Consider the following 19,897-nt stretch of genomic DNA (forward strand, 5'->3'; position numbering starts at 1 on the left):
TCTTCCCTGGTATTTTCAGTTAGTTCTCTAATTTCTAGTTGAAATGTAGTAGTTTCATCAGCAGATTATTCAACTTATAATGTTGGAAAAATGTCTTATTTTAAGTTAAATAATCTACCAGTGGAACTAGAACTTTTTTTTAATCAATATTAAGGAGTTGTTGACTTAAAACAAGCTCTTATATCTTGCTGAAATGTTACCTGTAAGTTAGTTTGTCTTATTTCAAGTGTACTAAGATATTTTCACAAGAAACTAGACAAAAATACTTGGTAAGATTTTGGGTTGTGCAGTGTTCTTATTGGGCTTTGTGCCCCAGAAGAAGCAGTGGGTCCTCACAACATAGTATGTGTTGGAAAATGGCGAGAAATGCTGAAACACACACAGAAAGAGAGAGAGAGGAAGCTAAGAAGCACAGATTTTGCTGAAGGGTTGCGGGTGAAGCCTCATCTCATGGGAAAGTGAAGGGATTGTTTTATTTTTACCGTTTAGCAGAAAGAGACGGACTCCGGCCGGCTTCGTCTAGCCTTTGGCATAGAAAGTGAGCCTGCATATTACCGAGTCCATCATTACCCAGCAGGAGAACGGGAGGAGAATTAATGCCAGAGAGCTTTTCTTCTGCCTAACCTCTCCTCTTCCTGGCCATCGCATGAAAGCACATCTAGATCCGAGTTGTTAAAAATATTCAGGTTCAAAATCAGAGAAACTCCTTGGATGTACTCCACACTTTTCATGCCTACAGCAGCAGCTGAAGCTCAGAGGCAAACAGTTTTTGCTTGTGTTTGTGTGTATCGTCCCGGCATAAACAGTATCCAGCTCAGCCTCCACCTCTCTGCCTCCCATAAATCTGAATGACATTAACATTTAAAAAACAAACAGACCCTATTTGTGTAAGGATGGGACTCTCAAGATACATTCACACAGCAGGCGAATGCAACCAAAATCAGCTTTTTTCTCTCCACATGCAACCTTTTTCACAGCAATCTGAACGACACAATTCATATTTGTTTAACCCCCCAAAAATCTGATCTGTGCCATTTCCTTATGTGGAACTAATGCAGTTTCGAATCCGATTGTTTTCAAAGTGCCTGCAGTCTGAACAGTCACATTTTGTGAAACATGGATCATGATTCTGCACCAGAAGAAGCCAGATGAGATGAAACAGGAGGTAAACAATTTATGAAAATTATTATTAAAGATGTCTGTTGCTACCTGTGTTTCCATTACAAATGGGCACAAAATTTTGTCAATATTCCAATAATGTCACAAGAAACACAATTTTGGAATTTTGGTGTTTCCATCAAATAAGAAACACAATTAAAGTCACTTATACATTAATACATTTGTCCACTCAATAGATTAAAAAACATGGCCGCCACCATCCTCCAACTACCTGTTGTCATCATCTTCTTCCTGGTTTGCGCCAGTGGCAACAGGTCGTTGATCACTTGGCTTGTGTGACGTGCTTCCATTTCAGTTTTGCAAAAATAAACCAATTTTGATACAGCTAAAAATACCCACCTCATCCTAACACAAAGGTTTTAGTTTAAAATCATAAAACTTTTTTTTCTTCCCCAAAATTGGCGTGCTTCCATGAAGAACATTTATTTTCGTAGAGTTATTTTGCAATGGTCAATGGAAATGCCGCTGAATGCAGCAGCTCCTACTTACTGCTATGAATCCCAACCAGTGACGTGCGGTGAGGTTCATAGCTGGTGAGGCACTGACGTCATCAGAATCAGATTTGCAAATAGATGCATAGATTGACAGCAGTTTACAGGTTATGTTTCACTTCTGCATCCTTACACATACAAACTGTAGCTCACAAAACACACATATTATCTCCTGCTTCGATTGAAAGTCCACTTGAGAAAACTTTTTTAGTGTTGTAATGTAGTCATCCATGTCGAAAGTCGGAAAAAGCGAGAGGAAAAAAATCACTATCTCTATTATAATCTATCGCTGCACTTGACTTGCTTCCCGAATCGTTTAGCCTAGCTCGCTGTCACTTACTCGGCAGTTGAGGAGTGAACAAGACAAACGTCTGGGATCTTGAGCGCCCCCTGCCATGAGGCAAGAGAACTGCCTGCCTCACCTCGAACCTGTTCTCTGCCGTTTATAATTGCTCATTACACGAAACACGTTACACAAACACAGTTGATGACAAAAAGCACTGTACATTATATACATAAGCTAAATTATTGGAAATAAGTTCACATATTAAATTTGTTTAAACCATTTTATTGACGCCGTACAGCAACATGCTCTCTCCGCTTAGCAGCCAGCGCAGAGCCAGGGGTTGCGCAATCCAAGGTGAGGCAGAGCTCGCTGCTGCCTCACCGGCATCGCTTCCAAGCATTTGAATGGGAAAATAAGAAAATTCAGCGATTTTGAACAAATAAAAATCGAAATTGGTGAAGCTACATGAAAAATAAATATTTTTTAGTACAAACCACCGGATGAATATAACAATTTAAATTACTTTATGATTATATATTTTCTTTCTTTCCATGATGGCTGGTGAGGCACTGCCTCACCTGCCTCCCCTGACCGCACGTCACTGATCCCAACAGACTTTTCTATTTGCAGTCAATTCTAAACAAAAAGCCATTGCTATTAGTTGTGCTATCTTTTTATCAGCTTCCTTTGTGTTTTTATGATCTTGTAACGTTTCTATTGCTTCTTATTGCTGAATACATTTTAAAACCAATCCATAAACGGCTCCATCCTTTATTACTTTTTTTCTTTATTGATAATAAAGGGGTTTACAAAACAGCAAAATTAACAACACAAATGAGTAACAAAACAGACAAGACAGTAATGCCAGGGTGTTATATAGCAAGCACAAACAAATCGAAAAGCAAATAAATAAAAAGTTAACTCAGAAAGATACTAAAGTGAGAGCACATATCCGTTGTCTTAATGGCTTTTCTTTTTCATGAATACTGGAGAGATCTAATATATTGTTTGAATTCCTGAAAAGCGAGGTTTCTGATTTGAGAATTTAGACTTATGTGTATGATATTTGGCGACTAATAAAATTAGATTGATAATAGAAAAACGTTTCGTTTTATTAGTGGGATAAAAGAAGAATCCAAACAACATATTTATAACCATCAATTATTACTTACAGAGCGCTGCTGTGTGACGTCAACGTTCTTCTTCTTCTGCGCATGCGGCTAGCTTTGGGGGCGTTAGCCGTTAACACAGAAGTTTCGTTGCGCTCGAGTTTACTAGTATTAACTGTAAAATCCGGTTTCAGGGGGCTAAAGAAATCGGAATTGAGGATCTAGAACTTCTGTGTGAAGGTAGCTTCAGACACAGAGAAAGCTCCGTTTGTTTCCCGACGGGCATCGGATATAAATGTGTTCAGGATGGAGCCGGTGAACCCCCGCAGCCGCCAGGTTAAGTGAATATCACCCTCTGTCTCCAGAAGGAGCCGCACTCTCCTTTTCTTTCTCTCCCATTAAACATGTGCGCCATTTTTTTTTACACATATTTAGATTGAAAATCATTTCACCCTCCTTTGTGGAAGGTCATAAAATATATAGAGTTTCTGAGCGCGGTGCATAACATTTACATTTTCTATTGTATAAATGTGATCAGTGCGACGCAGGGTTGAATAAAACATTCATGGCAAAAGCCATTTCTTCAGTGACATTTGGTCCCGTATCTATCATCAGTTTTCTATCCACAGCCTGGCGAACAAGCGCTGGTCAAATGTTTAAATGTGGCCCTGCCACATAAAATTTAAACCCCGCTTTCACATTAACACCCGCCGGCTACGAGATGGAAACGCTTTTTTTTCTTTGTGCAGATAAGAGAAAAGTCAAATGGAAATGACTTGCAGGGTTGTTGTGGTGGGGGACGTGCAGATGGGCAGGAGGAAATTGAAGCATGTCAGTTAAATTAGAAAAAGGCAGCTCTGCTCCAAATGGCTGACATGTAAATGTAGATCAGACGCGTCCGTTATGGATCGTCCCACACCGCCTTTTCTCATCAAAAATCCCATCAGTACATTAAAAAGGTACAGCCTTGGCCCTGACAAATTATTGCCTTCTCCTATTGAATGATTTGAAATACTTTTGAACTCTGTGAAGGGAGGCGTTTTAGAAATATCATTTACCTTCTACAGGAAATGTGCTTTTACTCCATTGGGTTTCATGTGGTCATTGTTGGAAAGTAACTACAGCAGCCAGTCAAGTAAAAATTGAAGCAGCTGCAATTTTTACCTGACTGAACTCAGTAGCTGCATTTCCATTAACCTTAAAACAGCGCAGATTAAATTTAATGAAAACACATCAATTAAAAGTAATAATAATATAAAAACACTGAAAAGATTTTTACTTGGATGACACACAAGTCATGTGGTCAACAACCAGATGTTACCACTGGCGGAAAAGACGAAGAAGAAGACAGGAAGTAGTAGGAGAATGATGGCGCTGCATGTTTTTTTTATGACATATCACAGGAACGTGTGATTTTAATTACATTTCTTACCTAATGTAAATACTGCAGTTGCAAAATTGTGTTTTTTTCACCTTTAGGGGAATATTAACAAAGTCTTGAGCACATTTGTAATAAAAACAAAGCTATTGAGCTGGTAGAAATAATCCACATGCTTAAATTTCAAACTGATTGAAAGTCCGTTTCCAATGCAAATGTGCACAAAACTTTGCCAATATTCCCTTAATGTTGAAAAGACACTATTTTGCAATTGTGACGTTCCCATTAAAGAAGCAATGCAATAAAAATCACATGTGAATAAGTTTGTTCATGCAATAAGTCATTAAAAATCATGCTGCACCATCATCTTCCTACATGACATACATGACTCGTATGATGCGATGGTCTTCACACCTGTTAGCCTATTAAAGCACAAATATTAATGGAGTTTAATATGATCAAGAACCGTGAAGGAAAGCAATAAATGATTTTCTACACAGAAATTTAGCAAAATATGAGATGTTCTTGAATTCAGTCCGTCATAAGATGGTGACTTGCAGAACTCAGATTGGTGAAACTAAAATAGTTGACTTAAAAAAAAATAAAACTGAAATCAAAACATTTTTACTAATGATTTTATGAAAAACAACAACAAAACAAATGTAAACACTTTAAAATAAAGTTCTAAAATCAGTACATTTAATAGTCAGAAAGAAATTAAAGGCAAACATTTCATAAAAAACAACCAAAATGCTGTTTTTATACCCAGTCAGCAAGTTGCTGATTTCACCCAGTTTGGAAACTGTGTTGCCTCATTTCAGGTTGCGGGATTGATTCCCACAGGTACTAATTAGCATTGTTTAGATGTAAACCCAAAGGGGCCGCGCAGTCTTCCTATCATGGATTATTTTACACCACTGCGTTCACTTCAGCTCCAGTTTCCCACACATCTGTAATCCTAACAGGAAGTATTCCACCTCAAATGCGCAGTAATCAATGTGAGTTATGTTGAAAACAAAGCATAATAATATAAAGCAGACACATAAAACAGAACATCTTTTAGGAGCTCCATGTTTTTGGTGTCATCAGTTCTTTAGTTTGTGGTAACTTTCCAAATCTGATGATGTTTTGACTCTTGCAGAGGCGATGGCGAGTGACCAACTGGTTTTTGGTTGGAGGATTTTAATATAAAAACAACATTGGGATGAAAAATAGATGTAAACTTCAAAAACACAAAACCTTACCAGAATCTATTTTCACTAGGTTCTAGTGAAAATATCTTATCACACTTGAAAAAACAAAACTAACTTACAGGTTACTTTTCAGCAACACATGTGAGCTTGCTTTCAGTCAGCAATTTCTTTATTTTGATTTAAATAAAAGTACTAGTCCCACTCCCAGATTATTTCACTGATACCAAGATATTTCCCATGTTTTAAGTGAAAAAATGCCTTTTTTTAATGCACTTTTACATCAATACATCTTAAGGAAATAAATAATAGGAAAAATGGCTGTCTAGAACTTTTTCATCAATATTAATAAATTATTGACTCAAAGTAAACAGATTTTTGCTGAAAAGTTACTTTTAAGTTAATTTTGTCTTATTTTGTGTCTACTTAGATATTTGCTCTAGAAATGACAAAAATACATGGTAAGACTGTGTCTCTGCTGCTGGTTTTTCCACAAACACTTTGAAAGGTGGAGTAAAATTCATCGTTCTGAGCTGAATTCAACAAACACCTGTGCAATGTGAGGGCTAATTCATCCTGACCAAAGTCAGACTAAAAGTTTTAATTTCTTTCCTGAGCCAGGGTAGGAAGTTACTATTTAGAAGTGATTTCACAGATCAGAGTACTTTGCTGTGCTTCATGACTCTATCAGGTGTCCCCAAAGTCGGTCCTGGAGGGCCGACCTGCTGCATGTTTTAGTTCTTTCCCTGGTTTAACGCTCCTGGATCAAATGATGGCTCGTTAGAAGGCCTCAGAAGAACATTGACATGCTGAAAAGGTTGTTGGTGCCACCAGGGAGAGAACTGAAACATGCAGGATGCCGCACCTTCGAGAACCGACTTTGGGGACCCCTGCAAGAATCTTTATTTCTCCTGCTAGATATGATTTCATAAAACTTAATTCAAAACCTAAATAAAAAACTAAAATGTTTTAACCAAAAATGCACCAGACACACACACACCTGCAGTTTTTATTTTTTATTGAAATAAACTGATAATTCAGTATGCTTTTTACCAAATACTTTTTACTCTTTATCAATTTTTTGGATGCTACTCTTACTTGTGTGCAATTTTTGCATCCTGTTTTTTTTTCAGTTACTGTAACTCTTTTCCTTAGCCTGAGTATTAAACCTACTGAAAAACTTTAAGTTTTTGTGTTTGAATTCGTGAAATAAATGAACATTTAAGTGATTTTTCAATGGTACCGAGATGCACCTGTGTTTGGACAGTCATTTATGGCCTCTAATGGATGTAGGAAGTGTGATTTTCGATGGCAAGTGAACGCAGCAGAGGCAGAACGCGGCAACACTTAGTGCTTTCCCTCTCACCCCTCTCCCCCCTCGCTGTGCGTGTGCCCGCCGGTAAAGGCGCGCGGCCGGTGGGTTATGGGGTAGGGGAGATGTTGTGCTCGCTCCTGCTCTCTGACCCCAGTGGCAGCTCCGACTCACTGCACTCCGGCTCCCCCTCCGACACACCGCGGCTGCTCACTCTCTCTCTCCCTCGCTAACTGTCAGTGTCTCTCGCCCTCCGCTCCGGCTCGCTACCGCTCGCTCTCCTCCCGGTCTGGGTTCTTTCCACCAGAGCCAGCCGAGGTCCCGCCGGGTCGAAGGTTCCTGCCCCCGGCCCAGCCTCCCCCAACACCAACGGTCGCGCCTCGCGCTGCGCGCAGGAGTCTCCGCCGCATGGACCCGAGTCCCTCCGTTGCTTCTTCTTCTTCTGCTGCTTCTTCAACCGCCGCTTCTTCTTCTTCTTCTTCCACCGTGTAGAGGGCGACCCTTTCCGACCCGACTCTCGTTCTCCGGCCGGCTGGAACACCCAGAGAGGAGGGGGAAACGGAGAAACCTCCAGCCCGAAGGTAGCGCAACCTTTCAGCCTCTGCCGCTGAGGCAGAGACGGGGAGGGAGGGGAGGAATTCCTGACACAAAGCCGTCGGTTTAAAGGTGGCTTGTCATTTACGAGGAAGGAGCCAGAGGTTACCGAGGCGGCGCTTTGACACTCACCACCTCTGGGTTATTTTAAATTTATTATTTATTAATATTATTCACGGAACAGAGTTCAAGGGGGAACGGAGTTTTCTTTCTTTCTTTGCATGCTGCAAGCGGCTGTGTAGTATAGCTCACGCCGTGTCTGCATGGTGAAATGGGTGAATTTTATTCGCCTCCTGCCCCCCTCCGCCGCTTCCTTCTGCTTACCGGAGTGGGAAGTTAGCTGCCAGGCTCTCTGTTTATTGTGCTGCCAGAAAGAAGCTCCAGTTTCAGCATGCATAATAATACAATTTAGCAGGCTAAGCTACAGAGCTAGTCGCTGCTGCTGCTGCTACTGTAGCCATAAGGTAGAGAGGGACAGACGAGCATGGACACTACAGAGAGACACGCTGCATACTGAAAAAAAAAATTAGAAAATTATATAAGCATAACATTAATTTATCTACTACAGTGCAGCTTTTGCATCATATTTTAACCCGCCAAGGTTAATTATTTCTTGTATATCTCTAACTTTGGTTGTGTTGATAAAAATAGTGGAGAAAATGTCCAGTTTAATTTTTTTTCCTTTTACATACTTTCCATTTGCCCTTTAAACTAGGCAGTATGCATCCCTTCTTTAATAATTTTAAATTGTATTTTTTTACGTATCCTGAAATTTTAAACTAGAATCAGAGTTTTTGACATTCCCAGACATGCTCAGATGAAATCCAATTAGCATGTATTTGCATTAATCTACTTTCAACCAATTAAATAAAAATTATGTATATTTTTTTCATCTGCAGTTTCATCTATGCAAATTGACAGAAAATATAAATCAATGTTCCTGACAGTTTTTAGTACTTAAAGCTCAGATAATACTCTCAAAAAATTGACCTTAAATGCTAAATCTGGCCTTTAAGAGATGAAAAAATCAGAAAATTTGTGATTATTTGCTATTCAAGTCCAGTGTACACAGTTAGAAACATAAAGTTGCCCCCAAGGGTTGAGGGAAGTAATCGCCTTGGTGAAATTTATAGCTTTCCTTTGAAGCTAAATCAATCTTAGAAGCACAGTTCTTGATTCACATGCTGTAATGTTTCTATTTAAACGACTTCTATGTATGGGTTTTATTATGCCAATCTGAATAAATGTGTTTTCCTCATTCTAAAATTAACTACATGCATCATAGGAAGCAGCATCCGGCTGACCCAGAAAACATAAATCCATGATTTTTTAAAATAAAAATACGGCAGTTTGCTTCATCTTATTCACTGCATCCTTTTGATTTAAGTCTTATGGGGGGAGAAAAAGGCAGATTTTTATTTTTTTCACTTTTTTACCCTTTGAGGTGTGGGAGCATGAGGATGTCTGGTATAAAACACCCACGGTAGCCACGTTGCCACAGTTAGGAAGGTCAGAGTGAAAGGAGGCGCTGCAGGACAGCCGGGTGAGAGACGTCGCTCTTTATCTTGTCCTGCAACATTTTACAGCTTTTAAACAAATTTATTTCTAAATAAAACTATAAAGAGAATAATAGGTCTCTCCTGATTGATTGATTTTGATTGCATCAGTTTGGAATTGGAGTCACTTTTGTTTCAGTTGGTGCAGAAATCAACCTGTTTCACACGTGGATTTGCTGAAGATTAATGAATGCATTGTTCTTTTTTTTTTTAGCTATCTTCAATTTAATAGACCTCTGAATTTGAGATTGCATCTAGAGTAGTTATTGTTTTCTAATTGTGATAAAAGTTTTGGCTTAATTTTGATGACATTTCTGTGTAACCTCATCTATTTAGGAGCTTTTGTAGAAAATGTTGAGCTTTTTCAAAATGTTTGTTTTAAGCTCCCAGCCTTGACTTATTGTTTATCTCTGAATCATTGAATTTAAAATTTTGCAGCTTTTGATACAGCTGTAAAGGTATTGAAGAACATTTAGCTTAATTTTGTTAACATTCCTGTATAATCTTATCTTTTGTATGAAAATGCTGGAATTGTTTTGTGCCTTTTTAGTCTCCAAATTTTTACTTTAGCATTTATCTCTGAATTTCTGAATTTAACATTTTAGTGTAGCTTTTACTCTGAGAAGTTGATGCATGATTGATTGATTGATTGATCTATCAGTTCTGGGATTGGAATCACTTTTGTTTTTGTTGTGTGCAGAAATCAGCCTGTTTCATGTGTGAATCTGCTGAATATTGATATTTCTGTTTTTAGATATTTTAAATTAAATATCCTTGTGCATTTGTGATTACATCTGTAGTAATTTTTCTTCTCTTTTTTGCCCTAAAAAGAAAACCTTTAGCTTAATATTGCTAACATTCCTGGACAATCTCATCTTTTTAGGACCTTTTGTAGAAAATATTTTGATGTTTTTTTTAGTCTGAATCCCTGAACTTAACATGTTTTTGTCTGGGATGCATGCCCTGTCCACAGCAGCTGATGCGTTGCTCTGTTCTTGTCTGCAGTCTGCAGCGTGTGTTGGTCGAGTCGATCGGCCGGGAAGCCACAGCCGGCCCCGTTGCCGCTCCTGCTGCTGGGAGACTTCCTGGGCTTACCGAGCGGCTCCGAAGGATGACCGCCGCACGGCTCGTTGCTGAATCCCGGTGAACGAACGGCGTCTCATGTCCAAACGGCGGAAGGATGGCTCATGGCAAAGTGACCATCACGGTGGACGAGTACAGCTCCAACCCCACGCAGGCCTTCACACATTACAACATCAACCAGAGCCGCTTCCAACCTCCACATGTCCACATGTAAGTGCACAAGCATTTATTATGCAAGTTGGAAACTTTTGTCGGATGTCTAGCACACCCGCAGGTTCAGACAAATACAAAAATAAACTGAAACAATTGTGATTAATCGATTATTTACTAATTTCCTCTCTGCAAAGACAAAAAAGGAATTATAAAACTTACTTCTCTGATCCTTAGTTTCCCTGTTGCATGAAGTGGTCATGTGTTGCAAGCATTTTGTGACAAAATATTTCCTGTAAATGGACTAATACACTCAAGGCTGGAACGATTAATCGTGATTAATCGATTATGGAAATAAGAGATGCTAAAAAAAACTTTTCTGCGCCTCTTTCCTCTTACTTAGCAAAAGCAAAGAATCACTTAGAAGACGTACTTCTGTGATCTTTAATTAGCTTTTAATCGATTATTGAAATAATCATCAATTAATTTAGTATTTGATTAATGGTTAACTGGAATAAACAAACTCTAAAAATACAATTTGATGAAAGCCCAACATACTCAGAGCAGTAAATAAGCCAAAACTGTACAAAAAATAGAAATATTCTGCATTTAAAATGAAAAAAAAACTTCATAGCCTATAAATATGTTCTTCCCAAAATTATTTTGTCGTTATTCAAATTCTATAAAATAATAAAAAAAAAAAATAAATAATAATTAAATATTTAACATACTAGATCTAAACTGTATTGATTTTAAGTCATGCGTAAAATTATGAACTTTTCACATGCCGATGCATCCTTTGCCACAAATGGTCAAGTGTTCAGTAAAGAAATGCCTTTGTTGCATTTTAGGCAATAAAATAATTTTCTTATTTAAAAAAAGCAACTTTTTCTTAATTTGGATTATTAAATGCATTTTTAATGCTGCACAAGAAAAGCTTAATGAACTTTTTTTAAATATCAGATTAATCGTCACAACAATTGATAGAGTAATCCATTACTAAACCAATCATTAGTTGCAGCCCTAAAATAAAAACATGTGGACAGAATGAACTCAAACAGGAGTCCAACCAGGATGATGTAAAGTAAATTTAACAGAAGCTCAGAGAGAGAAGCTCTGATTATAAACTTTAAAGTTGTCAGTTGTTTGTTTTCTAATGTTTTAAACAAAAGTCTGGAACAGTATGGAGTTTGATTGAAATGTTTGAGTTATTCTTCCATTTGTCCGTCCAGTTGTCTCTGGTCTTTCCAGATGTACAACCTGGAAACAGTAGAAATCCAGAGTGTGAGAAGTTTCTGGAAAAAAAGAAAAGTTTGAGATCAAGTCTAGAAAAATCAGGAGTTCTGACTTGGAAAAACCTGTTGGACTCCTTCAGTCTTATCTGACTTTTAAAGAAAGGTGATTTGTTGCCGATACGAGCCAAAGCTTTTCTGTATTCTACCTTTCTTCTGCCTATGCATCGCCACAGTTTTTGCCTGGTTGTCATTAAGATGCACATATTTACCGTATCAGTTGCGTTGGTCGGATGTGGGAAAGTTGGGCTTCTCATTAGCGGGTGGCTGCGATGCAACCTGTTAACCCTCTGCATTTACACACATCAGAGCGGTTTTTATCTTAAAACCAACCCGTTTTTCAGCTGTTTGACCTTTTGTGTTCAGCCAAGCGTTTTTGTGGCATTTTAAGTTTTATTGAACTTTGATGGTTTCAGGAAGTAGTGCAGAAAAGATCAGCTAATTCCAGTACAATGTAAAGTGGGTATATAAAAAAAAATTAAGGATGAAAAGATTAATGAACATAATCATGAATAATTGATTATTCAAATAATCATTAACTAATTTAGTAATTGGTTAATTGTTACCTGGCATACACAGACAAAAAGTCCTGAAAAAACAGCATACAGAGAGCTGTAATTAAGCCAAAACTGTACAAAAAATTTAGACATTTTGGATTTAAGATGAAAAAAATGTTCTTGGTCTGTAAATGTTTTCTTCCTAGAACTATTCAAATAGCATTTTTAGCTTCACCTGGTTCAAATTCTGTCAATTTTCTGAAGATTAATCAATTAATCAGACAAAAAAAAATTTGCACATTAGAATAATTGTTAGCTGCAGCTCAATTAAAGATAACTAAAGTCTGACCACACAATTAAAATGTATTTTGCTTCCAGCATGTTCTAAAAGCTTCTGTGGTGGTTTAGTGGTTAGCAGCCCTTCATCTACAAAAGAATGCTTGTAATTTTTGTGGCGGAAATAAGTTAAAGTTTAATTGTTCAGGGTGCAGAAACAATGCATCTGAACAGATTTAAAGCCTGTTGAGTGAAGGTTTAGATTCTTAAATAAATTTGGACTGAATCAGGGTTGGATGATGAGCTCTCAGCAGACTTCAGAGCTGAAAGATCGACCAGCTGCACAGCTTCACTTTTGGCAGTCACAGCGCCTGGCCACAAGTTTCAACTGTTTTCTACAGTTTCAGTTTTTTTAAGCATTGTTCTTTTGGTTCTTATGGTTCCCACCATTCACTCTGTTCTTGTAAACAGGATTATTTTAGGGAGATGGAATTATGTAAACGGCTAAATTGGAGCCTTACCTTCTCTTGGCGTTCGGAAGCTTGCACAAATGTAGCACTGTGTTGTTTTGGGAATTCCTCAGCTGCAGACTTTTGCTGCCAGCACAGTGAGTGTCGAATGTGGAGAAAGAGACAAACATAACCCTTTCAAGCTCTGTTATGTCAACCAGGCCTCAGGATTTAATATGAAGGTGGGCACCTTTGGGTTTTCTATTTTAGATAAAACAAAAGTAACAAAGTGCCTGTGCTGTAATATGAACTCTAAGAAATGTAATCTTTGCTGAAATTTCACTGTTTTGATTGTTTTATAGTTTGTTTTGGTGTAAACAGCAAGATGGGTCTGGTTGCTATGCAGCGTCTGCTCAGATTTTCAAGTTCAATTAAAGTTTATGATAAGGAGTGCTGGTCATTTTGCATCTTTCCTATTTTGCATAGGAAAAGACCATAAAGTTTTGGTCGCTTTATGCATAGATTATAAATTTAACGCCTGTTGCAATAAGCAAGAAATCAATTAATTGTAGAATAAATTAAAAGAAGCTCAATAATTTCATTTTGCATAATTGTTTTTTGTCTTTTCTCTCTTTCTACTAGGGCTGTTGTAAACAAATATTTTAGCAATCGAGTAATCTATCAATTATTCTCACGATTAACCGCGTAATCGGATAAAAATAGATAAAGTAAAACATTGGTTAATGTAACATAACTACAGTATTGCTATTGTATGTCGACATCAGTCCAGTTTTTCACATTTGAGTTTCCCTAGCAATTACCTTTCTGCAGTTTAGAAAATTAACTCGTAACAATTATCAACTTTTTCCTGACTGAAGAAAAGTCAGACAAAAATCTGAATTTATATTCAATTCAATAATAAAGAGGCAGGCACACAAATACTCTAATAGGAAATGTCTATACTCCAGCTTTTAGTTTATGCATTCATCCTCAGTCAGTTTAATAGATGGACTCTCACCTTGCCCAGACATTTATAGCTTTTGTGTTTATGTCAACGACGGGATTTAACACCTTCGTTCGTCACACACAGAAACTCATCTACCAGCTATGTGCCGCTACGATGAGCTCCGCCACCCATTTGTTGAGACCTGGATGATATGAAATATATTTTCCGGTTCGTCCGTAAAGCTACACTTACGTTAATTATCTAATGCGCAGCTGCCCGCAGTGTTCAGTCTATCCGCTCACCTGCAGCTCTTCCCCGCTGTTTGCTCTGAACCGGCCACCAGGCAGCAGCTCTGGGAGGAGAAAAGATGGCCGCACTCTAAACATCACTCCAGTCATTTTAAGGATACTTATTGGTCCCCCCAAAAAACGACAAAGACCCAGACATCAATCAATAAAATCCCCAAGGCCGAACTTGAAAACTGGACATTATGCTGCTAACACTTAGCTTGGATCAACAACTCAGGCGGAAGTGAGAGCTCTGTGCAACGCAAGTAATAACCCGGCCGGAACACGGTGCGCTAAGTAATGAAATATCATTTAACGAAGCTTCGAGGCAGGTACATTTTCCTCAAGGAATTTTAATAATTGACGCACTCAAATCACTCGAGGAATCGTTTCAGCACTACTTTCTACCAAAAACTCGATCATAAAAATCAAATGTGCGCAAAACTTTGTTGATGATCTCAAAGAAACACAATTTTGCAATTCTGTTTCCATTAAATAAAAAAACACAAATAAAATTACGCATGAACCAGTTTGTTCACAAGTCATTAAAAACATGCGGTACCGTCATCCTCTAACCACTTCCTGTCATGTTCTTTGTCATTTCTGCCAGTAGTAACATCTGGTTGTTGATCACATGACGCATCTGATGTGAAAAGTGTTTCAAAAACTTTTCTAAATTGACGTGTTTCCGTTAGGCGGATTTTTTTCCCCGGAATTTCAATTTGTGTAATTTTACAATTAAAGGAAAGGCAGCGTGTAAATCAAAGCAAAGCCAGTAAAGAAGAAACAAATTTTGCCGATGATTGTGCATTTTGACTAAGTTGGTTGTTCATCTTTTAAAGCCTGTGCAGATTTATTTTTGGGACTTCTACAAAGAAAATGCTTAAAGCGTTTCTTTAAAAAATGCAGCGTCATCTGCAGACAGTTTATTTTCGCTGCAGCACACAAAGGCAGATTGAAGGTGATGCTGCCTTGAGGTTTACGCCGTAAACCGGAGCTCTTCTTATTGCTTCTTTTTGATGCATTAAGCTGCAAATCTGCAGGCATTGGATTAGTGAAACCTTTACATTTCCGCTTTCGTGGAAAAATATTGGGATTTTAAAAAAATATAAATTGATTCCTTTGCTTTTTGTGCAGTCCTGTTGAATTTTTTTATTCCTCGTTCGTTGTGTTCGGAGGTGAAGTGTGTGTCGATGGGGGGGTTGTGTGGAAGTGGAGGGGCCTCTCAGCAGATATGTGTTTGGATAAATACATTAGGCTGTTTCCTGGGTTCCACAGAGCCTGCAGTGTTTTACCCTGTCATTCTTTGACTCAACCTAGGAGCCCTGCGATGACACACACACACACACACACACACACACACACACAGAGACACACGTGTCTCCGAGCCCATCCCCCCCTCCATGTTCAAGTGCTTATAGAATAAGAGCTCTGTTCGAGGAAAGCAAAGGCTTGTTTAGATTTCCCGGATAATGATCCGAGTCGTTCCTCTCCCTCGTTCGCCGCATTCAGGGGGGAAATAAAACGCGAGATTCTCTGACAGAAAATGAAAGACATTTTTGCCTTTTTTTTTTTTTCTTTTTGGAAATTTAATCCCACGTCGAATGTTTTCCCTTCCCTCTCAGACAGAAATATTGAGATTTCTCCAAAAAGGGGGTACAGCGGTGCCTTTTGTGTGGCGAAAGCACGCATGTGGAGCACGTAGGCAGCCGTGCATTTTCACAGACAGCCGCAGATGGACGCTAATGCTGCGGAACGTGACCCTGAAGTCAGAGCGGGTTTTCTTCAGAGCATGGGACGACCCAGTCTGGCCCTGTTTGTCAGTTTATTTTTCCGCGCCGTCTGTATTTTTGTTCCCTCTCCTTTGTGTCGTCGTCTTGTGAAATGAAACGCTCAGTAACTTGGAACATATGCTTCCAGTTGGGGATCTAATCGAGCCGGATTTGGCCGAGATGCAGTCGGAGAGCTCGGATTAAAAAAAGAAATGTCCCAAAAATGTTTACAGCAAACTATTCTGGTGTTTTGTGAGAATAAACATTTCAAGCAAGCGTTTAATTTCCTCTGGCTTTGTTCTCAAGGGATTTCCTCCATGGATTTAATCCTAATAGTCCAGCTAGCTGCTAATGATTATGTTCATGGTCAATTACCTTGTTGATTTATTGTGCTGTAATTAATTCTTTAAACATCTCTTATTATAAAAAGAGAGCCTAATATGACCTTCCAAAGGGCCTTAATTTATCTTTTACTGATCTACTTTACTTTTGCCTAAAGTAAAAGACCTTCTACCTTCAATTAAGTGGAAATGTAAACCTTTCTATTTTAAAAGCTCTTCATTTCAGAATAAGCGATCCAGATATTAAATAACATATAATTAATCAAGTGAAACCAGTTGGATTATGCTTGGATGTTTTGCAGTTAAATTTCTTCATGCAAAATCATTTTAATTGCATTAAGATGAAGTCTTAAATTTCCAGATTAAAGTGATTTTGTTCAAGTGGGAACTTTGTTCTGTCATCAGGTTATTTGCAGGAGGGACCATTTGGCTAAATCTAGAACTACGCTTCACATGTGGATCTACTAGTGATGTCAAATCATGTAAACTTGTATTTTTTGGTTACTCAAAGGAACAGGTTGATATTTTCTTTATATAATATTCTGCAATCAAAGAAGAGGATGCTGCTTAAGAATAACCATATGATGATTTATGTTCTAATAATTTAGTATTTAGCATAAAATATAAATGTCAAAAAGATGGTTTAGTTTTGTGTAATCTTCTTTCGTCCTGCAGTTGCATGGGGTGTTTCTTAAATCTAGATGGTATCGATAACGAGCCGCCTTTTGGTCTAAAAACTACCAACTCTAACTTTTAGCCTGCTTGTTTCTTGTCTGTGCATTTTTGGAGGAGCAGTGGACTAAACTTGGTTCTGGTCAGAAGCAGACATGGGACTTTTCTTCTGTGGCCACTGTATACCACAGCCCAAACATCCAGTGCTTTTATTTATTTACACAGAATCCCCAGTTGCATATAAACAGAGAAATCTGACTCCCAAAACCATCCATGTCCAAAGTTTAGCCCTTTGAATCCAATTAACCTGAACACAAAACTGTTATTTTACTTTACAGATCTGCACAATCTTCTCTAAAATATCCAGATTCTCTCTCACTTTATTTCAGATACTCTATTAGTTATTCCTTCCCTCTGAATATAAATGTGGAGCTCATGATTATGCATCATTTGACGATGATACCGGCCGGCATCCCGTTCATTTTCATCTCTCTGCTCCTTTAGGGTATTTTGATGTGCCGTCGTTCTTGTCACAAAGTATTGGATGGATTTTGAACACAGTTACTGAAAAATAAAATAAAAATTAGCTCTCCATTAATAAATTTTTCTATCCTTTGAATTTCTGCCATACAAAAATAATTTGATCAAAATCTCACAATCCATATTTAGGAACTGCATGTTAGTCAACATTATAGCTCTCTGTCAAAAAAGCTTCATGGTTTAAAAAAACAAACATATAGTGCAATTTTTTTTGAGTTTGTATACTCCATTTAATGATTAATCAATTGCTAACTTAGTTTTAAATTTCAGTAATCGATTAATTTGATTAATTGTTTAAGCCCTAATAGAAATGCAAGTAATCTCTACACTATTTTTGGTACTAATGTATTAAATGGGATCCTATTTGAAAACTGCAGAAATTAGAGAAGTCAAACATGGATTGTGATATTCTGCACTGAATTCAGATTTTTTTTAAAGTTGGTAAAATAAGTTTTCTTTTAAATCTTGTCATAAATGTAAGGTTGCCTTCATCTCGAGCTGAATGTATTATTGTAATATATATTTGTAAATATACATTTAAAACATCAACAGAAATGAAAACCAGATCGATATAAACAGTTGTACTTCTTTCAAGTTCATCCTCCATTGCAATAGTTTTGTGCCCACCAAACCAATTGGACAGTACCAACCCATGAATATTAGCCACAATGTGCTCTTGCTTTCACTTTTGAGGACATTTCTGGACTGAGGATAAATAAACCATTAAAAGAAGCATCCAATTAATCACCATAAGCCCGTTTTTAGCTCTCTGGTTTTGTAGCTTTTATTTTGTTTCTGTTGGCCTGCCGCTGCTTGTCGGCAGGAGCGGAGGGGATTTTGTAACTGGAGAACCCTTGATTAAGTTCCCTCTCCACCCTCTGACCTGCTGCTGGAGTCTGGCAGGTCTGCGATGATGGAGCTGATGGTGATGTTGTGGGTTAAGTGGTGTTTGAGGCAACGCAGGACCTGTTTTTTTTGGGGGTGGGGGTTGTTATTTTTTTTTCATGAAAGATTAAGTTCTTTTGATGTCTTTGAGATTTTTGTCCCTCTGAGCCTCTTGAACCTGGCACGGCGTGGCGAGGCACAGGTCCCTGATGATGTCACTTCCTCCTCAAACGTGTAACAGAAGCACAGCGTTCTGAGCCTGTAACTTCTCCACATGACAAGTCTTTATTTGTGCAGCTTAAAGCATGTTTAGTTTGGCCTGACAGATGGCTTTTTCAAGACTCTAACACTTGTTAAACGTTTTTCTGTAGATTCTCATTTTCTTTTATACTTGTCCATTAAAATTGATGATTTACTTAGTTCTGAGATGTGTGGATAAATGTAATCCCAAAGGGATCTTTCTGCAGTGTTTTCATTTACTCAGCATTTTGTTGGTTGAGTTGTGTTGAATGTAATATTCAGCTGCATCAGCTTTTCCAAATTGCTCTTTCTTTCATTCAATAAGTCAGAAGAAACATAAAGTGCGTTCACACCAGCCCTGTTTAGTCCACTTTTATTGAACTCCAGTTTGTTGTTAGGAAGTCTGTTTCATTTGGGAAGATGTGAATCGGACCAAAAACGCAAACTCTGGTCCGTCTCACATTATTCTTTATCCACAGATGTTTGCGCTCACATTGGTCTCACTGCAAGCTCAGGTTAGTGGCATGAATGTAGCGTCATACACAAAAGGTTGGTCTTAATATGTGCTAACATCTATGCTAGCTAGCTAGTACTCTGTCACACCTAGCCGTGGCTAGGCTAATGTTAACAGTGTCGACGGGTGGTGCCAGCAGTCTCATCGTCTCCACTGTTCCTTGGACTTCAGAGAAAGAAAGCGCCCAACGTCTTTTGATTCTTTATTTATGACTTGTGGTTTTATTGGATGAAATTATTGCCGTGTAAACAATTAGAGACAGGAAGTGCTAAAAAAAGAGACACCAGACCTCAGATTCCCTGATATTATGTTGCCATTGCATCTCCAACTGTTTCATCAAAGATACTTTTTAAGCCATGTTTGCTATAAATTAGTGGTGCATAAATACAACTATTTAACATAAACAAACGAGTATCGGATTGGTATTGGCCGATACTAAACCTCAGATATCTGTATTAGAATTGTAAGTGTAGAAAGTATATTGGTACATCTGAAACTGAAACGTCCCACTACTGTATTTGGTCCCTAAATGCATCAGACAGCACTATGCTTTGATAAATAATTATAATGGGCATGGAAATTATTCCGACACTTTAAACTTTTTTAGGTTTTAATACTTTTGACCATTCGATATTTCACTTTTTCCTTTGTAATAAATGTGTAAACATTTGTATATTTCCATTATATTCTGTCCAGGTGGAATGCTAAGTTTACATTCATTCATGAGAAATAATATGGACTTTTTTTTTTTTTTAGCAAATGGCTGCAATGACAGAGTGTAAAAATTTAAAGGGGCCTGAATACTTTCCCTACCCGCTGTATAAGCGTCTTTTTTAGGTGGAGCAAAACCTGCTGCTC

At 38.0% G+C, this 19,897-nt stretch overlaps 1 protein-coding gene across 5 annotated transcripts in view; it reads left to right on the forward strand.

The window, feature by feature from the left end:
- Positions 1-19,897, forward strand: part of mpped2a (metallophosphoesterase domain containing 2a) — a 112,816-nt gene that overhangs the window by 36,199 nt on the left and 56,720 nt on the right. For 2 of the 5 annotated variants that reach the window (XM_044133811.1, XM_044133834.1), the window contains exons 1-2: positions 8,984-9,082; positions 10,101-10,388. In XM_044133811.1, the coding sequence (XP_043989746.1) occupies positions 10,276-10,388 (113 nt within the window). In that variant the 5' untranslated portion in view covers positions 8,984-9,082; positions 10,101-10,275. Of the gene's footprint in view, positions 1-6,940; positions 7,527-8,983; positions 9,083-10,100; positions 10,389-19,897 lie in introns of those variants that run through there. The other 3 variants (XM_044133827.1, XM_044133801.1, XM_044133819.1) reach the window with 3 other exon arrangements.

This window comes from Gambusia affinis, linkage group LG02, assembly GCF_019740435.1.
Source record: "Gambusia affinis linkage group LG02, SWU_Gaff_1.0, whole genome shotgun sequence".
Classification (NCBI taxonomy): Eukaryota; Metazoa; Chordata; class Actinopteri; order Cyprinodontiformes; family Poeciliidae; genus Gambusia; species Gambusia affinis.